The following is a 25,767-nucleotide window of genomic DNA, read 5'->3' on the forward strand; positions in this document are numbered from 1 at the left end:
TCAGCATTACACAAGACTGCCTGCTGCCTCTTATGCTGTGGTACAGGCAGTGCTGTGTTAGATTTTCCTGAGACTGTGAATGTGTAAATATGCATATTTTGATGGCATGGAAGTGCTAGTCTGAGGATTTATCAGAATGCATAGTATCTGGAAATATAGGCTGAGGTGATACGTGTGATTGTGTGTACAAGCATGGCAGGGTAAGGCATGCTGTTTTGGGGAGTAGTAGGTATGGAGGGGCTATGGGAGCCTCAGATTTGGGAACTTCAGATTTGACAGAGGGAACTGGTTATTTATGCAGACAATAATAGGAGTGAGCATACATGAAATGCAAGTAAAAAGTGTAGAAGAGTGAACAGAGAGAAAGCAGAGTTTCTTGGGGAATCACTTTTAAAATGAAATATGCACGAAAACATGTATTATCTATGCATGCACAAGTATATATTTTAATTTGATAACTCAAAAGTCACCTGAGGAATCTATTCAAGAGCTCCATTTCAAAGCAGAGTCTCCCATTACTTGGGTTCAGGCTTGCCACTCACTGTATTTCAAACCCTCTCAGCTATCAAGAGTGTTCTATACAGAAACCTCAACTGTAATACATTTTGACTTTCTGCTTTTTAGAAAATGCCACTGAAAAGTGGCTCTTAACAGCATTTGCTGTTTTTTGACATACTTTTCCTGTTCATCTTAATGCATGTGTTCCTGAAGCATCATAGATGTTATCATCGTCATTGCGTGACTGAAAAGTTCTGGTATAAACATACCAAGGAAACCACCGTGGGTCAAGCATCAAATCACTGAGAAAGCCAGCAATAGGAACCATAAGTCCCTGCATCCAAGTTCTCTAAGTGCCTTGAGTAGTCTAGATTCTCTCCTTAACACTCTTGACAAATTATTTATAGATGTATTCACATAGTCAGTAAGATATAAAAATGTTCTAATTATATCATTCAAATCAAATGACAATTATGCCCTTAGTTTGCCAGACAATGCTTTGCCAAAGAAGGTTTGCCAGAAATGTTTTGACCGAAGAAAGGGGGAGCATCTGCAGCATCTGCAGATGAGACTATAAAATCTCCCAAGGACAAGTCTGGCCTGTCTCCACGGAAAGCTTCAAGGTAAGTGCATGCATTTTATGAGCTTGAAGAAATAGGACAATGTCCTTGCAATATCCCATTCCATTTCTCCTGCCTCTGGCAACCATTTCCATGAGGGAATTCCCATGTGAACAAAAATTTTCAATATAATCTCAATGCATGTCACTATCCTCAATCTATAATTTGTTTCTGGAATTCTGTGCAGCAATAAGAAACAACTGCCATTCCTGTTTTAGAGGGTTGGCCAGTTTCCAGGGTATAAGCCATTCTCCAAAGTAACACCCTGAATAACACAATCCTAGACTACAGTCTAAGACAGGACTTTTATACAGCTGCATGAATTCTCTTTGTAAATCCTCTTTTGTTTCTGCTCAATTTTGCTTAGGCTAGACTGTTAAAAATAAGAAAGATCTAAAAAGTGAAGTAACTTTTCATTTTTAGCATACAAGATAATACTTTTAATGAGAAAGTGCTCTCTTAAAGATTCATGTCATGATTAAGGACCAGAAAAGAGAATGATTTTTCTCTGGCTGTAGATTCTTCTATGTGAACACCTCAGATGTGGTCAGAATTCATCAAGATGAGTTACCAAACTGCAGTCAATATTCAGAAGATGTTCTATTTACTGTTACAAGGCCTATATGTTTTAGAAGACTAAGTCTCACTCTTGAGTGGGACTTAGGTACTTTTAAGTTCAAATCAAAGTGAATTTCAGTGGTTGCTTCTAAGAGATTTTCTGCGAGATTAGCTAGCACTTTATTAGCTAAAGAGCAAGGAGATTTCTCATTAATATAGATTACATTATTCTTCTTAGTGATCCACAACCTTTTTTTTCCCCACCAGACACCTCTGCTGACGTGCTTTCAATAAAGTGCAGACATGGCCTCTGCAGATGCTGAGATGGCCGTCTTTGGAGAGGCAGCTCCTTACCTCCGAAAGTCGGAAAAGGAGAGAATAGAGGCCCAGAACAAGCCTTTTGATGCCAAGACATCTGTCTTTGTGGCCCATCCTAAGGAATCCTTTGTGAAAGGGACAATCCAGAGCAGGGAATCAGGGAAGGTCACTGTCAAGACTGAAGCTGGAGAGGTGAGTGAAAAACAGAGCTGAAGGACACCATTTGATTCCCAGTCTCAGCTCTTAGCTGACATACGTGGATTGTTCGTTTCCTTGGCAGACCCTGACCGTGAAGGAAGATCAGGTCTTCGCCATGAACCCTCCCAAGTATGATAAAATAGAGGACATGGCCATGATGACCCACCTCCACGAACCCGCTGTGCTGTACAACCTCAAAGAGCGTTACGCAGCCTGGATGATCTACGTAAGTACCAGCAGCAGTCTTCCTTTGGGTAGCTAGGAGGAACTGCTCTGCCAGGCTAAGGGGAAGCCAACGTGCTGTCTCCCTTCCTCGCAGACCTACTCGGGTCTCTTCTGCGTCACTGTCAACCCCTACAAGTGGCTGCCGGTGTACAACCCGGAGGTGGTGTTGGCCTACCGAGGCAAGAAGCGCCAGGAGGCCCCTCCACACATCTTCTCCATCTCTGACAACGCCTATCAGTTCATGCTGACTGGTGAGTGCTTGATTTCCTTCGAACTGCTCTTGCAATGAGCTATCTATAGAGGGAAATGTAGGATATATTCTGGAAATAAGGTACAAGACTTAAAATATTTTCTGTGTGAAATTAATGGAAGATTAATGTACTTAACTGAAATGGTTGTGTGTGCTGAGTGTTTGTGTTCCCATTAGAATCAATAAAGACCTGGATCTAATGAAAATAATCTAGAAGTAGTAAATTCACTGGAAAGAGGACACCTATTTTCTGGTGTAGACTTTACTGACTGTAGTGGGATCCTACATATATGTGTAGATTTATGTATCTTAATCACTAAACTAGTTTCAGCTGGAGAACACAGAGTACGATAATATCACACATACCCTATAAAGGATGTGTATACTGTCAATTCAAATTTGCAAGCATCAGGGCTAACAAGTAAAACAGAGTATTTCTGCATTGAATGGGAACATTATCTTCCCTTGATTATTATGCAAATGGCTTTCATGATGGAAAAGATGACCGAGTGGTCTAAAGTACATACAGCCTTTAATTATCTGTGTAACCCCTACACTGATCTATGCAACTGTAAATAATTGCATTTTACAGTGAAAAGTAAACTTCAGAAAACAATGTCAAGGAAAAATAAAAAAGATTTTATCATTTAAATTGAATGGCTTTAAAAAAGTTCTTTCTGCTCTCTCCTCTTCCTTCCACCTCTTATTTTCTCTTCCCTGTATGTGCATTGAAATCAAAGATGTGCAGGATTTTAGATCTTCTTTTCCTGTTCTTTTGTTACAAACTGGGAAATAGATCCAGAATAGAAAAAAGAAAAATTAACCTTGTCTGTGTATGATCTCAGGAATACATAATTTCTGAATATATAGGGATTAAAAAATAAAAAAAAAAGATGAAAAATAGTAAAGAGGTTGGTCAGACATTTCTGTTGTTCATAGCACCTCCAAGTTTCCATAAGATCACTGAGGAAAATTCTAGCTTCATGCTGCCAAAGCCTAACCTCAATATTTTCATTATATGCATTTATCTAATAAGAGAGAAATAAGTAGCCTGATGAGAAGACAATATTTTGAAAGGCATAAGACTACAAAAGCTACTGTGAATTGATGTTTTTACTGATCCCGTTGCTAATACCTGAAGTACTGCTGGGAGCATCAAAAGTACCCACTAGAATTCCTGGGACTTTTCACTGTCTTCTGTCCCTGCATCCTCTGGAAGCTTCAGTTCATATTTTTCTCCTAGTTTTTGAGTTCTTTGTTATTTGTGAACACTAGGAAAAATTTTCCTATCTCTGTCTTTTTACAGACCGCGAGAACCAGTCGATCCTGATCACGTATGTACACCCCTGCTCGGGTCCCTGCAGGGCTGCCCGGTGCCAGGGGACCTCCTGCCTGACCACACGCTCTCTGCTTCTTTCTTTGGTTTGACAGCGGAGAATCCGGTGCAGGGAAGACTGTGAACACAAAGCGTGTCATCCAGTACTTTGCAACAATTGCAGCGAGCGGGGATAAGAAGAAGGAGGAGCAGCAACAATCAGGCAAAATGCAGGTGAGTCAGGAAGAACAGACTGACTGTTCAACATGCAATTGCCATGTCAGTTAAACACTGTAACTGAATCATCCTGCAGGGAACGCTTGAGGATCAAATCATCAGCGCCAACCCACTGCTGGAGGCCTTTGGAAACGCCAAGACCGTGAGGAACGACAACTCCTCACGCTTTGTAAGTTGTTGCTTTGGACAAAATCCATCCTCATTATAACTGTAGTGGTGGGCTAGTGGTATTCTCACATAAGGAGATGGCAATGAAATGCATTTAGGCTGAAATGCTGCTGCTTCTTCTTAACAGGGCAAATTCATCAGAATCCACTTTGGAGCCACAGGCAAACTGGCTTCTGCCGACATTGAAACTTGTAAGAGACTCTCCTGGCCTGATCCCATTCCTTCTAACCCTCCCCAGTTCTTATGCTAACTCTGTCCTACCTTCCTTGACAGATCTGCTGGAGAAGTCCAGAGTCACTTTCCAGCTCAAGGCAGAAAGAAGCTACCACATATTTTATCAGGTCACCTCCAACAAGAAGCCAGAGTTAATTGGTAGGAAGATCACTAATTTTTTTGGAGGAAGATCACTAAGCTCATTGTGTCATCTGGAAAACTAAAGTAAGCTTGTTTTTTCCCTTTTATTGCTTTCAGACATGCTCCTCATTACCACTAACCCTTATGATTTCCACTTTGTGAGCCAAGGGGAAATCACTGTTCCAAGCATTGATGACCAGGAGGAACTGATGGCTACAGATGTAAGTAACTTACAAAGCAGGTCATCTGGTGGATAGGAGCTCTGGTACATATACATTTACTTTGCTGTTTGTATTTCCAGAGTGCCATTGACATCCTGGGTTTTACTGCTGATGAAAAGACTGCCATTTACAAGCTGACAGGGGCTGTCATGCACTATGGGAACTTGAAATTCAAGCAGAAACAACGAGAGGAGCAGGCAGAGCCCGATGGCACAGAAGGTATCAGCAGATTCAACAAACTTTCCAAAAGAGATTTTTTTTTGTCACCAAAAGAAGGACTTAGGGAGATTTCAGGCTTTAAAAATTCAAAAGTGTAAACTAAAAAAAATATTTGTTCAGTGGCTAGATGACAGTTGAGACATGTATCTCATCTAATGATACCTGTAATTTTATTCTGTGACTGCTTAATAAGTTAGAGATTTGGTGTACACTGCCAGGAGGCTGGGAGATATATTCCTGTAACCTTACAAAAGCCATACTTTTGTTGGAATACACCTTGCAATCTCTGCTGTATTGTGGAGTGGTGAAGTGGTTCAGCCCTAACAGGATGGGAGACTGTGCTCCTATTCACCCTCACCTATTGGGGGGAATTCTGATGTGAGATGTGTGTTTGATTAGTCTCTGTCACAGCAGGAAGTACAATCCATGCCTCCACCTTACTGAGTGATGACTCCTCTTGCTATACGACTAGACAGAAAGTGTGAAGTCCGATAGTCATGCCTGAAAAAAGATGAAAGCAATGAGTTCTCTTGAACATTTGTAGAAACCAAAGCTCAGAAAGTGTTGCAAACTGAATCCTGAAGACAACAGAGAAATTAGCTTTGTAGCTTTGACTCAGATATTTTTGTACAACTCTAACAGTGAACACTGTTGTTACATTTGAGACAGCTGCTTAAGGACTAAATTTTAGGAATTGTCGAATATTTCTTTCTTTCTTTCTTTCTCACTCTTTTGTGGTGTTTAGTGGCTGACAAGGCTGCCTACCTGATGGGTCTGAACTCAGCAGATCTGCTCAAGGCACTGTGCTACCCCCGAGTCAAGGTTGGGAATGAATACGTGACCAAGGGTCAAACTGTGCAGCAGGTAGGAAAAATGTGGTAACCTGGAGCATGCTTTGATGGTTCCCATTGATTCTCCTCTGCTGTGTATACTAACCTCCAATTCTTTCTCCTTGATTTAGGTGAATAATGCGGTTGGTGCTCTGGCAAAGGCTGTCTATGAGAAGATGTTCTTGTGGATGGTTGTTCGTATCAACCAACAGCTGGATACGAAGCAGCCCAGACAGTACTTCATTGGTGTCCTAGACATTGCTGGCTTTGAGATCTTTGATGTAAGGAGCACAGTTTTCCTAGCATTTTCATAGAATGACAGTTAAGACTGAAGGGAATTTTGAGAAACATTTTTAATAGAAGTTATTATCTTCCTACACTTATTTGCAGGGCTTTAGGAATCACCTTTTTTAATTCTGCAAAGAAATAATAATAGAAAACTAATCTCCTAATTACACTGAATTTGAAAACTTTTTCAAAATGCAGACACTATCCTAGAGAGATAGCATAAGAAAACTACACAGGAAGAGGCCTTGTATTTAAAGTATCACCCATGATGAATTAGGATTGCACAGGAAAACACCTTGCTAGTATTGCTGAACCTGGAAAATGTTGCATGTCTTTTTATGTCTGACAGTTCAACAGCTTCGAGCAGCTGTGCATCAACTTTACCAATGAGAAACTGCAACAGTTCTTCAACCACCACATGTTCGTGCTGGAGCAGGAGGAGTACAAGAAGGAAGGAATTGAATGGACATTCATTGACTTTGGGATGGACCTGGCTGCCTGCATTGAGCTGATTGAGAAGGTATCCTTCCTGTTCGAATGTATTATATGTTTGATCTTCCATACTTGCGAAGAGACATACGTAAGAATCATGTGAGGATATTCTGGCTTTTTCAAATATATACCCTGTGAAAGTGGCAAGAGGGTGGAAGTGTTTTTGGAGATCATACTCAGATGTAAGGACTTGTGAGAGTATTCATTTCCAGATTGAAAAATGAAGTTATATAAAAGACTGTCATGTTCTGTAAGTACCTATCAATAAAGATTTTTTTGGAGATGATAGTATTTTGAAATGTTGTATTTCTAATTTTTTCATCAGCAAAGGCATTTACATAAGTTTAAATGAAATATCAACACTTAGTTAATTTTCTCTGACTTATTGTCATGAAATGCACGGGAACAGCTTTGTCTTCTGACTCCAGCAACTTTTCAACCAAGGGATGTCTCCTTTCTAATCTGTTTCTCCCTCCTGTCTGTTATAATGTCTTCCAGCCCATGGGCATCTTCTCCATCCTGGAAGAGGAATGCATGTTCCCCAAGGCAACTGACACCTCTTTCAAGAACAAGCTCTATGACCAGCATCTGGGCAAGTCTGGCAACTTCCAGAAGCCCAAGCCTGCCAAAGGCAAGGCTGAGGCACACTTCTCCTTGATCCACTATGCTGGCACGGTGGACTACAACATCTCTGGTTGGCTTGAGAAGAACAAGGACCCCCTGAACGAAACTGTCATTGGGTTGTACCAGAAATCGTCTGTGAAGACACTGGCTTTACTTTTTGCCAACTATGGTGGAGCAGATGCAGGTCAGCTCTGTGAAAATTGTATTTTCAATGTCAGACAATGTTAACATAGAATTAAAGCAGTAAACACTAAACATTTGATTTTGTTTTGTGTTCTGTAGTCTCCAACATGCAACATCCATATTTTAATACTTTTTTTCTTTCGTTCTGTTTGCAGAGGCTGGTGGTGGTGGCAAAAAGGGTGGCAAGAAGAAGGGTTCTTCTTTCCAGACTGTCTCAGCTCTTTTCCGGGTACAGTACTGCATTTGTTATCTCTTTGCAACATGAAGAAAGTGAGCAACCTAATATTAAATTTGAAAGGACTATTTTGCATTGCTGTAATGGTGGTAAAATTCTTTGGCAATTCCACATCGGTTTTTCCAGGATCAATTTCAATATTGCTAATATGTCGTGTTCAAAAATAAGCATTCAGTCTTCAAAGATCATGAATATCTAATCCTTGGGTTTTTGGTATTATTTAGAGAGGATATTATTCTGATCTTCATATTTTTATTTCTTTGGGTCAGACTAGAACTGTAATTTTAGCATTCCTGCATTTCTGTGAGGTTGATACGTTTGGGAATTGAGAGTCTCCTCATAAACATTCTCCAAGGAGATATTTATCTTATTTGTAAAAACCCCACATTTTTAAACTTAAGTAGATTGACGTTAGAAGGCAGAACATAAAAAACATAAAAGTTAATTACTTTGTGTGAAAGTCTGTATAGTATTTTCCACTGGATCAATAGCAACATAGAAGTATTTCAGTGTTTTAAAATAGCATTCAATATCTTCAAATTGAAGAAATATTTGGTGTCTGTGGCTTTACCTAAGTGTTCTGAAACCCAGCTAATTCTGAGAAGTCATAAAGTCATTACCATGGGCTTGATGCATCAAACACTGGACATAGGAAACTCACATTCCTAACTGGTCACTCTAGGAGAACTTAAACAAGCTGATGACCAATCTACGGAGCACTCACCCCCATTTTGTCCGTTGCATCATCCCAAATGAAACAAAAACACCTGGTAAGATGCTCAAGCAGAAGAACTTCCTTTGATACATCCATTCCCCTCCGCACTGGGAACTGTGGCATTCATTTGTGCTCTGAATTGCTAGGTGCCATGGAGCATGAACTGGTACTTCACCAGCTGCGCTGTAATGGTGTGCTGGAAGGCATCAGAATCTGCAGGAAAGGTTTCCCCAGCAGAGTTCTCTATGCTGACTTCAAACAGAGGTGAGAGTACTGCACTTCTCAGCATCATTAAAAGGAATGTTGGTTCATTCAGACTGGACTCTGATGTGAAAAATAGCTATATATGAGCTGGTGGGGTTCAGTAGCTAGTGTGTGTTGGTGGGAAAAAAATAGCCGTATCTTCCTTTTTCTGTCATTCCACAGATACAAGGTGCTTAATGCCAGCGCTATCCCAGAGGGACAGTTCATTGATAGCAAGAAGGCTTCTGAGAAGCTCCTAGGGTCAATCGATGTGGACCACACCCAGTACAAATTTGGCCACACCAAGGTACAAATGCTGCTTGACTCACTCACTGCATGTCTGTGCTTTGCTCTACCTGACAGTGATGTGTGGCCCTGTTGGCTTTCTCAAGGTGTTCTTCAAAGCTGGGCTGCTGGGACTCCTGGAGGAGATGAGGGATGAGAAGCTGGCACAGCTCATCACCCGCACGCAGGCTAGGTGCAGGGGCTTCCTGATGAGAGTGGAGTACCAGAGAATGGTGGAGAGGAGGTAGACATTCCTCATCTTCAGTTAAATACTTGGGGGAAAGTGTTGGCGCTTGTTATACTGAAAATATTCAATGTACATTTTAATTATGCCTCAGGGAGTCCATCTTCTGCATCCAGTACAATATTCGTGCATTCATGAATGTCAAACACTGGTCCTGGATGAAGTTGTTCTTCAAGATCAAGCCCTTGCTGAAGAGTGCAGAATCTGAGAAGGAGATGGCCAACATGAAACAAGAATTTGAGAAAACCAAGGAAGAGCTTGCAAAGTCTGAGGCAAAGAGGAAGGAGCTGGAGGAGAAAATGGTGACCCTGCTGCAGGAGAAGAATGACCTGCAGCTCCAAGTGCAGGCTGTGAGTTTATCGTCGTTAGTTTATCACTCAGAAAAGGAGTCTATACATTCAGACTGTTCTTTATGAAGCAGAAGGTTAGACTAGAGAAGACCAAAAGTCAGATATTTCATGAATTATCCATCATATGTATGTGAACTTGAGGAAACAAGTGTCTGGCAGTGGTGTGGTGAGCACTCTAACAGCCAGTGCAAAGAAGCAGGGAGCTCCAAGTGAGATTCAGTGCTCTTGCCTTCAGAGGAAGGAGGCAGATATAGCTAGCCAACATGAAATACTCAGAGCAGAGTTCTGCCTGAACCCCCAACTCCCTCTTAGCAGGTGACTCCTGTAGGGGGTATCTCCATCTCACCAGGATGTAGTACAATGAATTCATTTTGGAGTGTAAATGCAAGCCAGAGTTGAAAGTGGTACTTGTGAATTCAGGTGCAGGAAAAGCTATCCACCCTTTGCCTAATAACTACCCATCAATCATTCACAGAAATACAGCTTCAAATTTCTCCTTAGTCTAAGAATATATAGACACAGAGTTCCTGTGTCCAAGAAAAAGTTGCACCATTCAGAGGAGGCGGCTTCTTCCTTCAGTTGTTAGCTACACAAAAGAGCTGTGTATGCTTTAGACTTAACTGGTATGAATCAAGGTCATAAACAAAATTTATACTGAAGCAGAAGTTTTCAGGTTTTTTGCACATTGTAGTTTTTTGCATCTCTAATATGGATTTTCTATGGTAGTTCCACTACAAACAGCCCTACAACAAACCACATCCTGTGATGGTAAATTATTAATAAAGATTGGAAGGTCTGGCTAAGAAGTTATCTTTATTAAAAGAACATTCCTTTTCCACTAAAAGCCATCTTTCCAGGATATACTTTTGTTGGGGTCCCCAGTCTGGGGGGCACAATTAAGAGCAGGTCAGATAGAAGCTTTATTAACTATAAACAGAGTGCGAGAACATTCAGACATTTTCCCCTCTGCTCCCCTGTTCTCTGCCAATTAATTGCAAAGACCCAACCTATGTACAGTATCAGAAAAAAAGAAAACAGTGAGGAAAAACAATCATTTCAATGTTAACAAAGCTACGGATCCATCCTTGGGAGGGATGTTCTATGTAATTAGCTTGCTAACGGAAACAATTCTAAGGAATCAAACAGTAAATAACATGACAATATGGCGAGACTGGCTCTTGGTGGAGCTAATAGGAGCGGCACACCTGGTATTATCTTAGCTCAGAAGTGGGGAGTTGGAAAGCATCATGGACCGTTAGCTTTTACTTGAAAGGAATATTCTTTTAGTAAAGATAACATCATAGCCAGACCTCTCAATCTTAAATATTAGTAATTTTACTACCACAGTCTTACAAACCTTGTAGACAAACAGCACTGCACCAAATAAAATATTGCTTAAAATTATACACAAAAGTATTTGATATTCAAATGTCACCTTACAAAGTCATCTTAAACTACTCATTAAATTACTTAAATTGCCAGCCAAAAATGGAACACTGTACTTAATTACCCAGTTATTTGAACATTCCCATAGAAAATGGGAACCCCATGTTACCTGTTTTCCCTAGTATATGGAGAAAAATACACATGCCATTGGACTTTCTTGTAAGACATTTGCCTTTCAAATTCATTTGGGACAAAACAAATTCATTATAGCAAAAACCCACCAAAGACTAAGATGATGTGGTGATCAGCTGAAGCTAGCATATGCAACTCCAGACACAGTATGGAAGGATGACACACAGGTAGCTGATTTGCAAGATTAAGACCCCACTTACACAAGCAACAGTCTTAATACACTTGCAGACAGAGTAATTTTTTTCTAAGAAATTATTATTAAGACTATCAGAGCCATTACTCCCAACATAATAATGGGTTCAGAAGGATTCAGTTACAAAAGGAAAGATATTGAATACTGTGTTTTTGAGCAGAAATGTCTCCAAGTCCTTTCACCTATAGGTAAATGAGAAATTTACACCTATCACGCCTGTGAGACATTTTTAAGAGAGAGAAAAAAGATTAAGAATCAATATTGTTTCCAACTGAGAAGCTCTATAACGCATCTCAGAAAAAAAAAGGCAATATTAAAATTGCTTGGGGAGTGGCCAGCTTCAGGCCACATTTTGATACATGCTTGCGTAGAAAAGTTCAAAAACAAACCAAGAAAATCTGTGTCTCCTCACCAGGAAGCAGATAGCTTGGCTGATGCAGAGGAAAGATGTGACCAGCTCATCAAAACCAAAATCCAGCTGGAAGCCAAAGTAAAGGAGGTGACTGAAAGGGCTGAGGATGAGGAGGAAATTAATGCCGAGCTGACAGCCAAGAAGAGGAAACTGGAGGATGAATGTTCAGAGCTGAAGAAAGATATTGATGACCTTGAGTTAACACTGGCCAAGGTGGAGAAGGAAAAACATGCCACCGAAAACAAGGTACAAGGCAGAACCTGTCACTCTCACTCCAGAAAAGAGCACTGTGATGTTACATGACTTCTGTATCTACTTCCCTTATTTACACGTGCTCCCTTCTTCTCAAAGGTGAAAAACCTCACAGAGGAGATGGCAGCCCTGGACGAGACCATTGTGAAGCTGACAAAAGAGAAGAAGTCTCTCCAAGAGGCCCATCAGCAGACACTGGATGACCTGCAGGCAGAAGAGGACAAAGTCAATACGCTGACCAAAGCTAAAACCAAGCTGGAGCAGCAAGTGGACGACGTAAGCACACAGGCATACAGCAAGAAGAGGACAGGTATGGAGTTAGACCTGGCTGGCAGAGCACTGATGGTCTTGCTCTTTTTAGCTGGAAGCATCCCTGGAGCAGGAGAAGAAACTGCGCATGGACCTTGAGAGAGCTAAGAGGAAACTCGAAGGAGACCTGAAGCTGGCCCACGACAGCATAATGGATTTGGAAAACGATAAGCAGCAGCTGGATGAGAAACTGAAGAAGTAAGCGTGGCTGTGGGGCACCCGAGTGCTGGGCTGGTGCACTTGTCTTTTCCTTTTGAGCTCTAACATGGTTTGCTTTGCCTAAAGGAAAGACTTTGAAATCAGCCAGATCCAGAGCAAAATTGAGGATGAGCAACTTCTGGGCATCCAGTTACAGAAGAAGATCAAGGAGCTGCAGGCAAGTCTCTGTCCCTTCTCCTCTTTCCCCCAGTCTCAGGTGAGGCAGGAGGAGGGCATGGGTGTGAAGGGTCCCTAATGTTCCCCAGGCTCGTATTGAGGAACTGGAGGAGGAAATTGAGGCTGAGCGAACGTCTCGGGCAAAAGCAGAGAAGCATCGGGCTGACCTCTCCAGGGAGCTAGAGGAGATCAGCGAGCGCCTGGAAGAAGCAGGAGGAGCTACCGCAGCTCAGATCGATATGAACAAGAAGCGTGAGGCAGAATTTCAGAAGATGCGTCGCGACCTCGAGGAGGCCACGCTGCAGCACGAAGCCACGGCTGCCGCCCTGCGGAAGAAGCACGCGGACAGCACAGCTGAGCTTGGGGAGCAGATCGACAACCTGCAACGAGTGAAGCAGAAGCTGGAGAAGGAGAAGAGTGAGCTGAAGATGGAGATTGACGACTTGGCCAGTAACATGGAGTCTGTCTCCAAAGCCAAGGTACACAAATACTTTTATTAGTAATTTGTAAACAATGTAAGCTCTATGCTTAATCTTATCTTATTTAACTATTATAAGGTTATAACTTTTTTATCCAAATCTAATGTACAGAACTGCGGGCATATGCACATAGTACACATGTATGCAAACTGCATCTTCTGGACACATTTTCCTGCTGTAACTAAGGCAGAATCAAGGTATTAACTCTATTTTCTTATATGTGATTGACACCTAGGCAAACCTGGAGAAGATGTGCCGCACTTTGGAAGACCAACTAAGTGAATTTAAAACAAAGGAGGAGCAGAATCAGCGCATGATCAGTGATCTCAATGCTCAAAGAGCTCGTCTGCAGACAGAATCTGGTACGACACTTCCATCTCTAGTTTGGAAACGGAAAACCCCTAAATGACTCTCTTCACTGTTGAAGTATTTTCTTAATTACAAACTTTTCCAGGTGAATATGCACGCCAGGTGGAGGAAAAAGATACTTTAATTTCTCAGCTGTCTAGAGGGAAACAGGCTTTCACCCAGCAAATTGAAGAATTGAAGAGGCAACTAGAGGAAGAGATAAAGGTGAAGATATTTCGTGTTACAAATGGAGTAAATAGTTTACATCACGTTCTTTTTGGTTCAGTGTTCAAGAGCTAAAAAGTTGATCTTATTAAATGTTCAAAACATCCCATTAGGTAATGCAATCTAGGCCCTGTCAGGGCAGGACTCCAAGCTTTTTGCAGTATATCAGACCATAGCTTTTATTTTTTTCATGCAGTCATTTAGTCACTATTTCTGTGGGATATATTCCAGTGTCTAAGTGTCAGTAAGAGAAAATTTGCCAGGATATATCTATTTCTTATTGCAATCTTTTTACCACCAGGCCAAGAATGCCCTGGCCCATGGCTTGCAGTCTGCTCGCCACGACTGTGACTTGCTCCGGGAACAATATGAGGAGGAGCAGGAAGCCAAGGGGGAGCTGCAGCGTGCCCTGTCCAAGGCCAACAGCGAAGTGGCCCAGTGGAGAACCAAATACGAGACGGACGCTATTCAGCGCACGGAGGAGCTGGAGGAGGCCAAGTACGTGGGGAAGGTGGGGAAGGCTGGCAGAAACCAGTAATGGAAATTTGAAAAGACCACTGAGATGCTGAGAGGTGAAAGTCTACTGGTAGGTTGAGAAGGAGTTATATGAACCAGAAATATGTACTATGAAGGGTGTGGATTTGAAAAACACAAGGAAAATAAGCTACACGAGAATGAATGCAGGAGAAAGGCAAAGTGGGGTGTGTGCAGAAGGCAGAGGGATAGCTAGACCCTGGGGGAAAAAAAAAGGGAAGAAAAATGACTGGCTGGGATAGGCTCTGCAGCATGTGCATGGGGATGAAGTAATGCAAAGTGCCTCAGCACTGGTGTGAAAATGAAAAAACAATCTCCAGTTTAGTCCCAATTATGAGCTGTGCTTACCACCTCCCAGGAAGAAGCTGGCACAGCGGCTGCAGGATGCAGAGGAGCACGTCGAAGCCGTCAATGCCAAATGCGCTTCCCTGGAAAAGACAAAGCAGAGGCTGCAGAATGAAGTGGAGGACCTGATGATTGACGTGGAGCGAGCGAATGCTGCCTGCGCGGCTCTGGATAAGAAGCAGAAGAACTTTGACAAGGTCTTCTGGGCTCCAGCCTTGGGGCTCCTGGGCAGAGCATCCCCTCCTGATTGCCACGTCCATACTCACGGCCCATTTCTCTTCAGATCCTAGCAGAGTGGAAGCAGAAGTATGAGGAAACGCAGGCTGAGCTGGAAGCCTCCCAGAAGGAGTCTCGCTCTCTCAGCACGGAGCTGTTTAAGATGAAGAATGCCTATGAGGAGTCCTTGGACCACCTGGAAACGCTGAAGCGTGAGAACAAGAACTTGCAGCGTAAGTCCCTGGCCCTCTGCTCCCGGCCGGGCTTTCTCACTATCCACCACCACCCACCGCTCCACGTGGGTCCTTGCCTGCAGGTCGGCAAAGATGCCTGCCACCTTGGTGCGACAGGGCCCTTCCCATTCTGCTCTGTGCCTGACCAGGCGTTTGGTCTTTGTTCCCACAGAGGAGATTTCCGACCTGACGGAGCAGATTGCCGAGGGAGGAAAGGCGATCCATGAGCTGGAGAAAGTCAAGAAGCAGATTGAGCAGGAGAAATCTGAAATCCAGGCTGCTCTGGAGGAAGCTGAGGTAGATGCCCATAATCACTGGCGTCAGCACTAAAAATATGAGCAATGGGGACATATGGCTAAAACCTGCCTGGTCCCCCTCTGTTCTGGCTGGGAGCCAGCCAGCTGAGATTTCCTGAAATAGCCTGTAATTTTCTGGAAAGCCAGCAGTAGCTTTATCGACATTACAAATGTTTGTGCCCGCTTCTCTAGGCCTCCCTAGAACATGAAGAAGGGAAGATCCTGCGCCTCCAGCTTGAGCTCAACCAGGTGAAGTCTGAGATTGACAGGAAGATAGCAGAGAAAGATGAGGAGATTGACCAGATGAAGAGAAACCACCTCAGAATTGTGGAGTCCTTGCAGAGCAGCCTGGACGCTGAGATCAGGAGCAGGAATGAAGCCCTGCGGCTGAAGAAGAAGATGGAGGGAGACCTGAATGAAATGGAGATCCAGCTGAGCCATGCCAACCGCGTGGCCGCAGAGGCACAAAAGAACCTGAGAAACACACAGGCAGTGCTCAAGGTCTGTTCAGCAAAGCTAGAGAAGGAGAAAAGTCTTCCCTGACATTTTTGGCACCCAAGCGCACACTGACGCCTTGTAATTTCTTTTGTCCCTTTTACAGGACACGCAGATACACTTGGATGATGCTCTCAGGACCCAGGAGGACCTGAAGGAGCAGGTGGCCATGGTGGAGCGCAGAGCAAACCTGCTGCAGGCTGAAGTTGAGGAGCTACGGGCAGCCCTGGAGCAGACGGAGCGGTCGAGGAAAGTGGCTGAGCAGGAGCTTCTGGATGCCACCGAACGTGTGCAGCTCCTCCACACCCAGGTAAGGGTGTGGTGCCAAAAGCAGTTGTGTTGACACTTAACACACAGGGCTGTTATATACCGGAGGATAGGGCAGGACAGCGGTCTAGAATGGCCTCTCTACTGCTGTCCACAAGGAAAGGCCTACTCAGCGCCCATCACCTGATCCCACCACTCACATTTTGCAAACAAGCATTTTAAAAAGAATTCCAGATTTTGAATTGCAAGCTTGAAGAGGAAAGGCTCGTCTCAGGCTGTAGGTATTGCAGGCCTGAGAATGCAAGTCTTGCCATCTCTCTTTGCACAGAACACCAGCTTGATCAACACCAAGAAGAAGCTGGAAACAGACATTGCCCAAATTCAGGGTGAAATGGAGGATACGATCCAGGAAGCCCGCAATGCTGAAGAGAAGGCCAAGAAGGCCATCACTGATGTGAGTTGGGGGCTCCTTTCACTGCTTAAGATAACTGCTTTCTCCCCAAAATGTCTCCAGCCTCAAAATGGCTTTGACCCTTTCTCTTGTCAGGCGGCCATGATGGCGGAAGAGCTGAAGAAGGAGCAGGACACCAGTGCCCACCTGGAGAGGATGAAGAAGAACCTGGACCAGACGGTGAAGGACCTGCAGCACCGTCTGGATGAGGCTGAGCAGTTGGCACTGAAAGGTGGCAGGAAGCAAATCCAGAAGCTGGAGGCCAGAGTGCGTAGGGCTGGTATTTGAGCACCTGCAAGCATGTCATGGAAGCAGCCACCATGGAGGCTCCAAAGATGATCTTCTCATTGCAGGTGCGGGAGCTGGAAGGGGAGGTGGATGCTGAGCAGAAGCGCAGCGCTGACGCCGTGAAGGGTGTGCGCAAGTACGAGAGGAGGGTGAAGGAGCTGACCTACCAGGTAAGGCAGGAGGCCTCCTTGGGCTGAGAGAGTTTTCTCACAGCGAGTCAAATTTTGCACACACCATCCCCAAGGGGAATTGTTAACCTGAGGTGGTGGGAAGCCACTAATTCACTCTCTTTCCTGTTTGCCAACTGCTTTAGTCTGAGGAAGACCGGAAGAATATTCTCAGGCTGCAGGATCTGGTGGACAAGCTGCAAATGAAGGTGAAATCCTACAAGAGGCAATCTGAAGAGGCTGTAAGTATCACTCTGAGTGCTTGGCAAGAAACACTTTCCAAGTGGGTAGCATGGTCATTGGGGAGATGAATATAAGAAACTTGGGAAGCGCCACTGGTCGGTAATTGAGGGCTTCAAGTTCTTTGAAGTGCTTATAAATTAGCCTAGCCTTTGAGAACGAAATCAATGAGCAAATAAGAAGGCTGATGAGGAGGGTAAGTGCACATAACTTTTTTTTGGCATTAGAGCAGCAAAGTAGTCCATACAAAGGAATTCTTATTAATAATACTGGATAGTACAATACATTAGGAAGTTTTGAAAAGCACATATTTTCAGAATTTTGACATTTGTGTAACTGTCCTTTCAAAAGATGCCTGTGACCCTTGCAATTCAGAGAAGCTTGGTAGTTACGTAGAAGCAAACGGCCTGCCAAAACTCCAGAATTCTGTGCCTAGGAACACAGAAAATGTCACACAAGGAATCCTTCTGATTCAGCGTATTCTCATTTACTACAGGGAATTCCACACTTTGGATATGGCCAGGGAAAATTTAGCAGATAGAGAAGGTGTTGGAAGTACGCTCCCAAGCCACATTGTGCACTGCATTTAGAATTGTGCAAGGAGCCTTTGCCTTTTTCTGGGCATGCTGCAATCAGGAATGAACTGAGGGAAGTCCTGCAGCCCCTGAATTTATGAATGTCCGAGCACGGCTTCCGTGCTGCTGCAAACAGTCCAGTACGGACAAGGGCTTCTAGACTCAGATAAGGGGATTTGTGAGAGGGACACTGAGGAGATCTCACGGACTCACTGTCTCTTACAAACTCTTAGCCCCGTCTCAGGGTCTGCAGAGGAAGTTGAACATTTAATTCCAGAGATAACAAAATCTGATTCCCAGCTGCCAAGTTTCCTCCCTTCCCATATTCCAGAGCAGAATTATGTTCAAACCCTGTTGTGATCTGTCTGTAATGGATCTTCTAAAAAGGGGAGGATGAGGAGGTCTGTGTGAGGCTTGTGTGCAAGCAGCAGTGGGTGGGGGATGGAGGGGAAGAGCCGCAGCCCCAACAAGGCCGAGGCGCAGGAGGAGTGAAACCCCTGCCCTGGGCTCCTCACCACCGACTCCCTCTGCCCGCACAGGAGGAGCTGTCCAATGTCAACCTCTCCAAGTTCCGCAAGATCCAGCACGAGCTGGAGGAAGCCGAGGAGCGGGCTGACATTGCAGAGTCGCAGGTCAACAAGCTCCGAGCAAAGAGCCGGGAGTTTCATAGGAAGATAGAAGAGGAAGAGTGAGGCTGTCATGAGGCAGCAAAGTGACCTGAGGGATGCACAAAATGTGAACCTCTTGGTCTCCTTCTTCTGTAATGAGTCTTTGTACCCACCTCAATGTCTAGAGAATAAAGACTGTAGATTCCTTTGCATACACACTATGAGCAGTGCCGCCTTTTTTTTTTTCCCCCCCCTCATCAAGCCTGGGATATTGCATTGCTGCTCAGGTTTTCTTGCTTTTCCTAGCTGGGGGAAGGGAGAACTAATGCATACTCTGGATTGAGGACTTGCAAACTTGGAGGCTGACCATTCCAGTGGAGACTACTGATAGTCCAGCCTGTGCTGTCTTCCGTCTCCAGCAGCCCCTTGCCCTGCTCCTACCCTCACATACTCTTAATGCTTCTCCCATGGTCCATCCAGCACAGCTTACTTCCCACGTGAGAGGCAAGAGAGGGTGATCCCTTTCCTTTTTGCTTTCCCTGTTTCGGTGCACACTGCGTGGCACCAGCGCACCTCAACACATCACCTCAAAGGTCAGCCTTGTCACCTCTCGCACAACAGGCTGCACATGGCATTGCCTCAGGCAAAAGGGAAGAAGAGAACTGATGGGTGTACCCCTCCACTCCTTCCTCACACACTGTACCTCGCTTTTGGCCTACCTACAGGCTAAACAGACAATCTATTTTGGGGAAGGGAAGGGGTGAGGGAAGAAGGGAAGGGGGAAGTTGTCAAACACTTTTTCCCTCATTCAGACCCTGATCTGAACAGCAGAGGCACAGTGGGCACGTACAACCACGAAGTCTCACGTGCTCTATCAGCCACCTCAGCTGGATTGTTCCGACGCATTACGCCTTGCCTCTAGTTTGGGTGAAAGACACACGGGCAGTGCCAAGGTACGTTAAAGAGAAGCCCACAGATGTCTGCCTAAGCTGATGCTTTCGTAGAACCAACAACTCTCGGCTTCCAAGTAACTTCTGTCCCTTATTTTCAGGGAGACCACACAGCCTTGGAGGATTTTCTCAGAAACCTCAAAGACTGCGGGGCTGTGTATACAGCGAATCAAACACAGGTTAGCGGTTACTGAGGGCTCTGAAGCTAATTTGGAAATCCTTTCAGCAATATCAACTTACACAATTGCACCACTGTTGCAGCTGTGCCTGTCTGAGGCATTCACTGCTGGTGACCCCAGCTGACTCCGGGCTGCAGGAGCCCTTGATGCCGACCAGTGCAGAGGGAATGAGAAACACATTAGCAGCAACTGAGGAGTGAGGTGCAGCTGGCTCTAAAAGGAAACAAGAAGCAGGCTCAGGAGCAGAGGCCAGGGTACGTGTTGCTGTGGAAAGCTTGCGACAGTCTGCGGCTTTCCACCTCTGTCTACTGTACAAGTGCTAGTATGCAAAAGCAGAGGTGGGTCCTCCATGGAGCATTGAGCCTAGCAGGGCCGCAAGGATGGGAGTGGGGCTGGTGTTGTGGGCTGAAGGGACGCAAGCTGTGCAGAAAATGATTGTGCCCAAGCCTGAGGCAGGTACCCCTGCGCACCTTGATTTGGTTAGAATGTTTTCAAGGGAGAGCTTGCCAGTGGAGCTCCTTGGGGTGATGGGAAGTGGTAAGGACTGACACGGTCTGCTTGGTCAAAGCTTGCAGAAGTCAGTGCCAGAGGCTTTGTCTCCAAATTGATGCTCACACTGCTGGGAAGTTACAACCAACAGCTCCATGGCTGTACGCCTGTGACAGCAATATCCTAAAGGCCTTACCTGGCTCCCAAGTGCAGTCTCAGCAGCACACCAGATCTCACAAAGAAGTCCAGCCTGCTTCCAGTGTTGCTAGCGAGCATTGGCAAGCAGAACCTCTGTCAGTGCTGTCTGAAGAGAGCAATGGGAGGTGGATCTTCAGGAGCAGACCTCAGTTTTCAATCACAAAGGACTTAAGAAAGCCACCCAACACCTTGCAGAGATGCCAGACTAGTCCTCCCTTCTCATTGACACTGCACCACTTTTCCCCATGGCTCCCAAGCAGACTCTCAACCTTGTTCATCCCACCTCATCCCCTGCAGTCTTTCTCCTTGCCTGACAGCATGCACTGGCCTGCTGCCACAGCCAGGATCTCTTGTGGTGAGCCTTACCTGCCTAAGCCCACCTATGAGCTGACTGCTCCTCATGGGTGGTTCAAGAATCTCTAGCCACACCTGCAGGTGCCTCCAAAGCTTCAGGTGGGGCTGGGTAGAGTCTAGATGACACACAACTTCTCGTGAGTATCCCTGTTAGCTGTAATGGTTTGTGCAAGCATAAGCTTCTGAGACTCTCTGAAATCCTGCTGTACAGACCCTGCACCATCCTTTGCCTCGCATTGCCGCCACCCTGGAAGCCTGAGGATGTGTCATCAGAATGAAGGAGTGCAGCCAGCAAAGACAGGCATAGGGAAGAGAGAAGGCAGTGGCGTGAAGAGGAGTGAGCAGGCTGATGGCTCCTGGCCACCCTGGTAAGTGTGACACCTGGAGATAGTTTCTTTGATGACTTGTACAAAAGGACTGTCACAAAGGGCATCGGTGGGAAAGGACAGGCAAGTCACTGAAGAAGCAGCTCTTGCATCATGGGTATAACTCTGTCTGTTCTGACCTACCATAGCCTTCTTTAGACTCTGGTTTGCAAAGGATTTCTGTTTCACTTGCGCGCAGTTACACACCCTCTGGAATCTCTCTAGCTCTCAAGGATGTGGTCGAAAAGAAAGCAGGCGGCCGCGAGCCCTAAGCTCAGGGACAGGCGCACACCCTCGGGCAGGGCTTGCCATAAGCACGGCTGAGCGATGCTGACGGGACTGAGGCTTGGCCTCGCGTCCGCGGCAAACTCACGGCTGCCTCCTGGGCTCTGAGGTCCCACAAATCGCCCATCAGCCTTCACAAGAGTCATTCCCAGAGGAGGAGACAAGGCCACAGAGAGCTTTGGAGGTTGCCCGTGCCAGGAGGACCAGCCCGTCATTTGTCTCCCTTCATCCTCACTGTCAAAAGCTCAAAATAGCCCCGCTCTTGCAAGACTCCTGCGCGGGGTCATGCCTGTTTGTGTAGATGATACGCTTCCACTAATAGCGCTCGAAGACATTCCTCGGCGGGTAGGTTGCCTTCTATATCTCAGCGCAACGTGCTGCCATATAGGAGCTGGACAACTGTGTTGTGTCCTAAGACGGCAGATGCTATTCTTGCCCCAGAGAGACTTGCTCCAGCACAGCTCCTTTCTCAGCTGAAATGTTAAAGATCAGAAGCAGGCCCGAGCGTGCTCTCCCTGGTAAGAGTATAAATCAAGAGTGGCCGCTCTGAAATCTGTGCAGCAACGCTGTGCCAACGCAGCGCCTGGGTGCTCACCATTCCCTCCTGGGACGTGCTGTCCCATGGGGAACACAGCAGCTGCCCAGGTACTTCCAGCGGTCAGCTGGGGCTCAGTCTGGGGTGGATGGGGTGTCTCGCTTCTCTTGGACACCAACAAATGAAAAAGGTGGTTTGGGCTGTAGCTCTGAAAGTGGACAGTTTTCATCTGCCTTTCCGCGCGTCCCTGTCTGGGTGAGGATGAAGACAGAGGCAGGGCTTGCTCCGAGGTTCAGCAGCGCTGCAGAAGGCCGTGTCCCTTTGCTCAGGCTGTGCTTTCACAGCTCTCACTGAGGGAAGGTAGTAGGCCTGTGCACCAGAGATCGCTCAAGGGCCACTGTAGTATATCAGGGCCGCAGGAGAAGCCCCGGCCAGGCCGGTGGCTATCACGCAATGGTTATGGAGACCCAGCTCTGCCTGCAGCCTGACTCCACTAGCCCTTGGGAGAGCTCAGCAGAGCCGGCGTTGCTGCCCGGTACGGTCACCACAGGCAATCGGGCAGAGGAAACCAAGGCCCAGAGACATCATTTGGGATGGTGGCTGTGCCTTTCCCCTCACCACTTGGACTGTTGCCCAGAGGACACAGGCCCCTCAGCTTTATTCTCAGCTTGGGTCCCATCACCTGACACTGAAGGGACAGACAAGTGCTTTTAGGGATCCTTGGCAGAAAGGCGGTGGCATCCTTCCCAGGGGTCGGAAGCAGGGGGTAACCGGTCGCAGGGCTCCAGCAGGCTCCTGTCAGTCACGGGGAGCTCAGCCAGGCAGCAGCGGACCGGGCCCACTGCTCAAAGCAGCCATTGCCAGGGGGTGGCAGCATGGAGCTGCCGAGGTGGACCCTCCGCTGGGTGGCTGGCTTGCTGCAGAGCGGCAGCTAAGTCTCGCTGAAACGTGGGTGCTTTCAAAGCTGCTGAAACTTCCTGGCCCACGTGTTACCACTGACTCACACCAGACAGGTTGACATCCAGCCAGGTGGGTCAGCCAGTTTCATGTCTTCGCCACTGGGACAGAACAAAGACCGGTGGAATGTGCCAAAGAAGGCCTGGAAATGTTAGGGTCATCAGTGCTCAAAGAAAAGAGCCTGAGCTGACAGAAGCAGCCACTGGTGGTGTGTCTTTTGGGAAGGAGGGCATCCAAGCACTTTGCCAGGGCGGAATGGGATTAAGCTTAAAAGTAGCTCTGGAAAAGCGGAGAAAATGTCTCTGAATATGGGGCACAAGTTTATAGACAACAGTGTCAAAGAGTTTCAAAAATGGTATATTTAATTATTGAAAATATTGGTATAAGTACTATTTCGACGGTGCAGGATATGAATGTTTGCTTTCCCCAGCAATGGGTTGTCTTAGCGACAATCTATAGTACTTTGAATAGAGCACATTTTGTAGACCTCTTCTGAACAAAGAAAAATCTTTCTGTAGATTTTGGGATTGTAGATTTTGGGATTCTGTAGATTTTTGTGATTGGGGAGGAGAGGAGCTAGAATGACAACTATAAAGAATATGACTTAGAAAAAGCTGTGGGCAGAACTTCATTTTTTAAGTCAGAGATGAGAAGAGTAAAGACTGGGTGTGGGAGTTTGAAAATAATTTTGTCAAATGGAAACGATTTTCATTAAGAGACATAGAGGGTTATAGTGCCAGGACTATAACTGTTTAATTTGAAGTAAAAAGGATTTGGAGTAAATGTTAAGGAAATATTAGAATGAGAAAAACTGTATGGTAGAACTAAGTATCTGTAATATTGCATGATCTCCTTTAGCCTATGCCTTTAAGGATCTGCTTTAGACAAGCATCTCCCAAGGACTGTCTAGATATGGATGGTATCATATGGACTTTTATAGAAAAATAGCAAGTATATCAATAGCTGTCTTGCAACTGAAACTGTGATGATCATCATGTCTATTTTTATGTTTACATTTCACAGTCAGTTACTGATCCTGCCTGGAAAAGGTGCTATAATTTCTGAGAAGGTGTACATATCCCACTTCGCCTCATAATGCCCAGCGAAATTGCGTAGGCATGTAGATATCTGAAATATGATTTTTATCTTTTAAAAGCTTCTTTTTCCCGTGGGAAAGAGTTCCCATTTTAAGGTTCTGTCTGTTTGGTTCCCTGAACAGCAAGGTTACTTTGGGGAATACATTCTAAGGTATACAAAAACTTTGATTTTTCAAAATTGATAAATAATTTGCCTTTAATTTAAGAATCACTGTAAAGACCCTTTAAAAATGAGAACTCTTGTTATTTTTGTAGACATATTATGAGACTGTTTTTTCAGCATTCTTTACCTTGTAAAAAAATAGCTCTCTAATGGTGCAATATGAACTATAGCAATGTGCTAAACAAGATACATTACATAGCTAGAGCACACAGAAAAAAAAAATGGCATTCTCAGGTTTTCTTTCATGTTCGACTAACACAACTATTCACTTGAGGAGGCCATAGATTATGATAAATTACCAGGATCCAAATAGCATACCAAGGGGTTGGAAACCAAAGATTCCTTTCTCTCGGATATTTATTGCCATAACTGCAGAATGATATCCTTTTGCATTCAGACATTCTTTGTGGAGTTGGGCTGCCTGTCAGCTGACGAGTGCTGATTGTGGGGAAAACACCGCTCTAAAATGGCTGTAAAGGACCATCTCAGAGAGAAAGTTTAAAATAGATACAGTGCCTGTGTTTCAACAGAACTGCTGCCCCACTGCAGAGGCTCTCAGATCAATATGTGAACTCCTGGACTAGAGGGACATCTGTATCTCCTGAGCTAACTAGTCCAGTTACAGAATTTTTGGAAAGTATTCTGTATGAAAGGAAGAAACTTCTTGACCAAGAGTGTGAGGAAATAAGATTAAATTCAACAGCTGAATTCTCCATGAATTTACCAATGAATCTGCCATGCATCCAGGAAAAGGGCCTACAAAGAGATCCTTTCTTTCTCCCATTTCTACATGCATTAGTTCTATTGAACTCAGAGTTGCAACACAGATAGGCTGCGGACAAGATACATACATTGGGGTGAGATCCAGGCTTAGCAAATATGAGGCAGACAGCAGTGCCGTCAAGAGAGAGCTCTGCTCTGAGACCTTGCACCATGCAAGATTGTGGCCACCTGGAGGCACTTCTCAGGGAGCAGCATGCACTTTGACTGACCTGAGGGAATGATCTGGAAGGCAGGCAACATACGCCAGCGTGGCTCAGCAAAGCAGTGAAGTTGGCACTGCATCGTGAGCTGTAGAAGAGTTAGCATATATTTTCTCAGGCCACGGTCCTGAATGAGATGTCAAACACCCTGGCTGCTGGCTATCTGGTGGCACATCACCGTCATTGTCTCCTGCTGGAGCCGTTCTGCTTAACGCAACTGATTTGCCCTTCAGGAGCAGCAGGGACTTGTATCCTTCCCTCGGCATCTCAGATGGATGCGGAGAGCAATTAAGGAATCATTTAGGCTGACCACCAAGGAAATATATCTGCTAACATTACATAGGAGGCTGTGGTGGAGTCTCGGAAGTGACAGGAGCTTTAGTGTTTGGAAAAAAATTTCCCTTGAAAATACTACAAGAAAAATCTCCTGCTGTAATATAAATACGTACTGCAGATTAACTATACCCTTGTCTACCTTGCCACCTGGGAGATGCTCTCTGCAGTTTAATCACTATTTTTCTTCCTCAAATATGTGACTTCAAATGAAAATTTGGATGAAGGGTGAAGGAGATGTATAATTGTAGCACTCAGTCAAAGATAATAACAAAGCGAATTGAACTGCATACGTGGATGTTTGCCTTTTACAAGTTAGCCTC

General features: G+C 45.1%; 1 protein-coding gene across 1 annotated transcript; it reads left to right on the forward strand.

Moving 5' to 3' along the window:
* Positions 1-1,094: 1,094 nt before the first annotated feature.
* On the forward strand, positions 1,095-18,775 carry LOC129214541 (myosin heavy chain, skeletal muscle, adult-like). Its single transcript, XM_054846379.1, has 39 exons — positions 1,095-1,121; positions 1,944-2,186; positions 2,275-2,418; positions 2,512-2,668; positions 3,974-4,001; positions 4,099-4,216; positions 4,296-4,388; positions 4,515-4,578; positions 4,661-4,759; positions 4,859-4,962; positions 5,043-5,181; positions 5,927-6,045; positions 6,143-6,292; positions 6,649-6,819; positions 7,290-7,599; positions 7,754-7,827; positions 8,516-8,603; positions 8,695-8,812; positions 8,975-9,098; positions 9,184-9,320; positions 9,415-9,670; positions 11,857-12,099; positions 12,205-12,381; positions 12,467-12,612; positions 12,700-12,790; positions 12,879-13,268; positions 13,504-13,630; positions 13,723-13,841; positions 14,143-14,339; positions 14,734-14,917; positions 15,004-15,169; positions 15,342-15,466; positions 15,658-15,966; positions 16,067-16,270; positions 16,556-16,681; positions 16,775-16,945; positions 17,032-17,136; positions 17,280-17,375; positions 18,488-18,775. The coding sequence occupies exons 2-39, from the start codon at positions 1,980-1,982 to the stop codon at positions 18,638-18,640; spliced, it is 5,829 nt and encodes a 1,942-aa protein (XP_054702354.1). The 5' UTR covers positions 1,095-1,121; positions 1,944-1,979; the 3' UTR covers positions 18,641-18,775.
* Positions 18,776-25,767: the final 6,992 nt, after the last annotated feature.

The sequence above is a fragment of the Grus americana genome, chromosome 18, assembly GCF_028858705.1.
Source record: "Grus americana isolate bGruAme1 chromosome 18, bGruAme1.mat, whole genome shotgun sequence".
Taxonomy (NCBI): domain Eukaryota; kingdom Metazoa; phylum Chordata; class Aves; order Gruiformes; family Gruidae; genus Grus; species Grus americana.

Bases quoted from the DNA above. Each gene is read 5' to 3' on its own strand.
- LOC129214541 (XM_054846379.1), top strand. From the start codon at position 1,980: ATGGCCTCTGCAGATGCTGAGATGGCCGTCTTTGGAGAGGCAGCTCCT. The intron at 6,293-6,648 runs GTAAGGAGCACA...TATGTCTGACAG, and splicing joins CTGGCTTTGAGATCTTTGAT to TTCAACAGCTTCGAGCAGCT. The intron at 12,613-12,699 runs GTAAGCGTGGCT...CTTTGCCTAAAG, and splicing joins CTGGATGAGAAACTGAAGAA to GAAAGACTTTGAAATCAGCC.